Source organism: Rhineura floridana, chromosome 3 (assembly GCF_030035675.1).
Source record: "Rhineura floridana isolate rRhiFlo1 chromosome 3, rRhiFlo1.hap2, whole genome shotgun sequence".
Taxonomy (NCBI): domain Eukaryota; kingdom Metazoa; phylum Chordata; class Lepidosauria; order Squamata; family Rhineuridae; genus Rhineura; species Rhineura floridana.
The window spans coordinates 62,292,160-62,298,159 of record NC_084482.1 but is presented as its reverse complement, the minus strand read 5'-3'; the positions used below and the strand labels follow the sequence as shown (position 1 = coordinate 62,298,159).

General features: G+C 44.5%; 1 protein-coding gene across 1 annotated transcript in view; it reads right to left on the bottom strand.

Moving 5' to 3' along the window:
• Positions 1-2,298: 2,298 nt before the first annotated feature.
• UBALD2 (UBA like domain containing 2) overlaps positions 2,299-6,000 on the bottom strand; it is a 41,160-nt gene continuing 37,458 nt past the window's right edge. Inside the window, exon 3 of the mRNA XM_061616286.1 lies at positions 2,299-4,124. Within this exon, the coding sequence (XP_061472270.1) occupies positions 3,804-4,124 (321 nt within the window). The 3' untranslated portion in view covers positions 2,299-3,803. The remainder of the gene's footprint in view (positions 4,125-6,000) is intronic.

Here is a 6,000-nt window from a genome sequence, read left to right as displayed (position 1 = left end):
GAGATAGGATCGGAACCACTGTAAAACAGTGCTTCAAACACCCATCTGGCCAAGTCGCCCCAGAAGGATACCATGGTCAATGGTATCAAAAGCCACTGAAAGATCAAGTAAGAATAACAGTTGATCCAACAGTCCCCTGTCTTGCCAAGGACGGCTGTCCCTCAGATGTGTAGACATGGGCATTAGAGCACTGGTCTTCAATGGTGGGTCACAAAGACTGTCCTACAACTATTACAAATATCTGGTAAAAAGATTACAAAGTGGGTCCTTCCCACCCATGTATGTTTGGGCTAAAAGTGGGTCCTAGGTCTGAAATAGTTGAAGACTGCTGGTTTAGAATGAGCTCAGAGGCTGCCAATATATCCGATTGCATAAGCAGGGCCACAGTTGGAGATGTATTTTGAGGGAAGATCCCGAAAAATGATTCAGTGGTATATCATTTTAAATGACATTTGGCTGAATACAAGGAGTTCTGAGGCAGCCTAAATTGGGTTCACCAGCACCCATGTGGTCCTGTAGCTCAAGGTAGGATGAGTACTACCTAGCAACAGTGGGGGAAGTGCACACATGCCTGTGGGGAAGTCTTTAGCAATGAAGTGTTATTTACAGCCCACCTTTGTTCTTACAACCAACTTGACAGAAGGGGGGGGGAGATAAATCCGAGCAAGTGTTAAAATTGACACTTGGAAAGTTACACTTATTAACAAGACCAATGGTGTGAAGGAAGGCTTACAGCTTTAGTCTAGGCTGTAGAGGAAAAGATGGAGTTGAGAAGCAAACCGCCAGATCTCCTTTCACAAACTTCTAATCATTACAAGCAAGGGCTCCCAACCTTCCTTTTTATGAGAGCAGACTTTTTGTCTCTTTGAAAATACACTTATCACTGCTGTTTGGAGTAACATTATCCCAATGATAAGTGATAATGGCAATGACAAGATTCCACAATGCAGCAACAGATCTCCAACTTAAATTTAATAGTCATTCCTGAGGTGATGTTGAATTCTCCTTTCTGAACAAAAGCCCATCCCCTTTCTTGTTTCCAGTTCTCCACTCACCCACCTTTAATTACATGCCAAATACCTGAAGATATCCTTATGGTAGAAAATAATCAACCTACCACACACAGTTTGATCATAAATACACACACACACCTACCTCTGTGCACCTGGTGAGACAGACAGACAGTAGGCCTCAAGCTCATACTTCCAGACTGCTTGCATGAAATCTGTACTGAGGGATCTTGTGTTTTTCTGGATGTTGGCCTTGTCTGGTTCCTGGTAAATGGGCTCAATAGCCAGACCCTACATCACATAAATGTGCAGTCTTTCTGTTTGCATTTGCTTCTCCATGCAGTGAGGGGAGCGGTGGTAGAGACAAAGGCAGGGAGGATGTGCACGACACCCACTGTTAGTGTCACAACAAGGTTTGCATGCATGCATGTAAGAGAGAAGAACTCCTGAACACCCCCCTTCAATCTGCTTTTGTTCTGGTCACATTCAACTCAAAATTTCTATTTTTTAAAAAATTACCTCTTCCAAAGTAATACTGCTGACAACCACGAGAACCTTGAGGGAAGCTTGATGTAGAAGTTCCTTACAGGAGTCCCTACAGCAAGTGTTCAGCTGCAAGATAACTCAGATGATAACTCTTCAGGCATTTGGAGAAGTGGTAGAACTGAAGGAGTGCAGAAAGAAGTCTGCCAAGTCCGCTCCTTCTGCAAATTTGACTGCTACGATCTGAAAGGAGAAGCCTGCTTCTACACATGTAGGTTGCCCATGTGATATAACCCCTCCCTCCGATTTTCCAGAGTTCTACATGATGTGGGAAGTCTGCATGAGTAGAAGCTGGCTCCCCGCTTCACACAGCAACCTTCCAACTTATGGAGAGCAATGGGAGCGGGGGTGGCGGGGGGCAGAGCTGGCATACTCGTCCCCATGTTCCTCTCCTCTGATGGCCCTGAAGCATGGTATTCTTTTCAACCTGCATGACAAAGCTATTCCAAATGAATGCTAATATTAAACACCAATGGCCTAGTTTCATTTTACTTTTCCTATGAGCCAATGAATGATGCATGATGGGACAGCAGGGAAGAGCAGAGTCGGTTTCTAGATAAAGGAGGGGAGGCGGAGGAAGAGGAGAGTAAGTTGTGTGTCTTTGCAATCTTGTGTAAGTAAAGAGGAAGCATTTGGCTTTGTGTTCAATTCTTACTTCTGTCATTCATACCCATCAGACGTCTTTGAATTTAAACGAAAGTAAAAGGCAACGAAGAGGGGGGCAAAAAGACAAGTACCAGTCAGATTAAAAAAGTGATTTTTTTATTTTTAAATTAATATAAAACCTTCAACCTGTTTAAGCAAGATTCTGATTTTAAAACCTAAAAAACAAAAAAAAATAAAAAAAGAGCCTCAATATGTCCCTTGCTGCTGGATGCAAGAGAGTCTGGAGTCTTCCTCTGAATGATCCATCTTCTGGGGAGGCTGATGTGTATATTTTTATACCTTTAAAACCTCAGCAACTTCCCTTCCAGCTTAGCCTCCCATATGCTTAAACATTGTCCTTTTAAAAGGGAAACAGCTTGAGAGTTGAAGGACGAAACCATTCCCAAAAAAACAAGAGGGCGTGGGGGGGAGGGGAACAAGAAAAGTCTGTGGTAAGGTACAAAAAACATTGCTTATTTCCACTATTTGGGACACACCTGCTGCAGTCAGCAAAAAAGTTTCAATAGGCCAAAGTTCGGGTAACAGGGAAATGGTTTAAACCAAGATGAAAACACTTCCCCACACACAAAGAAAACCCCTTGCACACCCAATAATTTGTCAGCCCATGGATACACAAAAGCTGGCTATGATTTTACCAGAATGCACATGTATTGGCACCTCTCCAAACTGGCAGGGTGACACATGTATTTCCTTGTATGTACTAAATTGTTGGCAGCGCTCAACATGGTGCTCAAAGATGATAGCCCCAACATGTTTAATAGACATTTTGTACTATTCCATTATTTCTTTTCAGCCGACAGGAGAACTCTGTGGAATGACCCCACAGCAGGAAAAAAACCATTCCCCAACCCCTCAGTCACAACATGGGGCATGAGGTGGAAGCTCAATTCCTTCAGCAGGTCACACCCCAGCCTAGCAGCTTCTGTGAAGTAGCTGTGCTTCAGCAGGCACGTCCCCCTACATTGCTCCGGGCCATTAATGTGCACATGGACAGTTTGAGGCCTGTGACTTCCTTCAGCAAGAGAGCTTTTCCCCAAGGCCCCTCAACCAGCTCAGCTGCTACAGGTACCTCCCCACAACTGGGAACCAAATGAAAAGCAAGAGGAGGGCAACAAAAATGGGCCGGGGTGGGGGAGAGTCAGCTTCTGAGCCCTTCCTTGACATACACACACACACACAGGGAGACACCCTTACCCCCTGGATCCAATGCAGCCACCCCTCTTTCCAAGCAGTTTTCTCAGAATGCCACCTGGATCTTTGCAATTCCGTTGCTTTCATCTGTGATGTATATACATTAGATATATTTATATATTTATATATTATAGTTATATAATTTTTTTTCTTTTAAAAAAGAGAAAAGACCAGTTATTAACTCTCCTGAAGAGTGGATAGGGAGGAAAAGGGGGGGGAGAAGGATCACGGGGATGGCTGATGACGTCTCATCAATTAAAAAAAAATACTATAAAATATTCCAGTGCGATCTTCAGGAAAAATACCCCCCACCCCATTTCCTCCTGCCCCCTGGATTTGCCACACCCTCCCCCCCCCAAACAACTTCTTCCCCCATTCCAAAAACATTAAGTCTTATCTCTGGCCATCCATGGCCGTCATGGCTTTCTGCTGGGGGGGGCCTTGCTGAGACACAGGAGGCCACATGGGCTGCTGATGGTGGAGGTGATGGTGGAGATTGTGACTGGTGGGTGATGAAGGAGGGATCCAGGCAGGTTGGTGGTTGGGAGGCGAAGAAGCCCAGAAGGGACTGAAGCTACCAGGAGGAGAACAGGCCATGGAAGTGATAGGACTGTTGCTGCTCTGAAGATTCTCTGAAGTCCGCAGCTTGGAAAACATAGCAAGAGCGTCTGGGAAGTTGGGAGGCGTGGCTGGAGTATTGCTGGGTGTGCACATCTGCAGGAGAGAGAAAAAGATTTTAACTGTGGCTCCCTCCACTTGCTCAGCACAGTTTTAACCTAATGGTACCCAAGGCTCCTTTAAACAAAAACAACAAGCCACCAGGAGCAGCACAAGGAACCAGTCCCAACACTCAGGGCTGGATTTAAACTTGTTGTGGCCCTAAGCTATAACATGAGTAGGCCCTTCCCTCTTCAACAAATAATAAAATTGTTAAATGCAAAATACGGGCTGTACAATTAAACAGAATTTGATTGTCTAATATAGGTATTAAAATGCCAAGTTATATGTGTGCACATTATTTAGGAGTTTGTCAAACACATAACACAATTAAACAATATAAGGTTATAATATATAAATTAGATATAGTTTATATAAACATGTGGGCTGTTTTCTGCAAGAATCCAAAAGGCTGCCAAGTGTACGATGTTCTATAGAATTGTTTACTGCTGTCAGCAAGCAAGCTGCAACAATGATATTCAATATCTACCAAAATTATCTTCATTTTGTATGATGTTTATGGTTTCCCGGTGGCAATGTTGTAAACATTTCTTTTTTCTTTCTAACACAAGGCCCCTCATAATGTGAAGCCCTAAAGCTGTAGCTTGTTTAGCTTGTACGTAAATCTGGCCCTGCCAACCCTTCCTCCCCACGAGTGTTCAGCAGCATCCCGTCACACACACACCCAGCATCCTTTTCTTCCCCTAACTGAGCAACACAATGCTGAGTCTGGATGTAAAGATAAAAGTTTAGGTCATTTCCAAGGCACAGGACCACACCCTCCCGCTCCACCTTAAAAATCAATCTAGATTAAGTATCACCCTATTAAACATTAGCAGACTAGATCCCCAACTTCACCGATAAGCATGCACCGAAAACTGGTGGCTGGATCTACATTTTCACCAGCCTTCAGCCACCTCAACTGAAAGAACCCAAGGGAAGACACTTCCCACAATGGAACGTGGACGATGGTTCAAGTGGATGCACAGCAGATCCATGGGAGCCTCGTGTTACGAGCTCACGGAAGAGTGAAATATAGGAAAACAAAAAATATATGAACAAAACCAAGAGATTTACAAAGGCTTACAGGTAATTAATCCAACTAAACTGCTTTGACTGTTCCATCTGTTGACTGTCCTGTGTCCCACTCGGTGCTATGCTGCCCCCATACCAAACCTTGCCAACAAACTTCTTCCTTAGCAACACTACCTGCTCATCATAATTCTTGCTCAATGAGGTTGGGGAGGAGGGGTGGACTGTTGCTTGGCAAGCCCCTCCTACGGAGCTTCTTGCTGCTAGTAGTAATAAATGCTGCTAGAGGAAGGCAACAACAGAAGCAGGTGCCATTCTGGCCAAATCTGGCTCCAGAATGTGACAACTGTCGCCTCACTTACCAGTTTAATCATGGAAATGCCTGCCTCCAGAAGAGTGTATTGGGGGCGGGGGGGGGGGAGAGAGAAAAGGTTAAAGTGACAGGATGCAGAAATGACATCAGTGATGGGAGGGAAAGAAGGCAACACTTGCTTACAAGCTCCTTCATGAAAGGATAACAATTAAGGTCTACCACCATCCTCTGGCTTAGCTAGCCCTCAAACAAGTTTTTCTCCCCTCCTCCCAAAGATAGCACAATGATTTTGACAGCAGTAGCACAAAGGGAAAAAATTAAAGTAGACACAGCAGTGGGGTGGGCAGGGGTGTTTGTGTGCGTGACCTGTGTGTGTGTGTGTACATACAAGAGTGTAGAGCAGCCACAGCTCCAATGCAGCCCCTGGAGGTTTGGCCAAAGGTAAACGCAGCACTCGGGGCTAAAAATGTTAGCTCCAAATTCTTCCATGACAAAATCTAGCTGCTGATCAAGGTATTAAACCTTCCT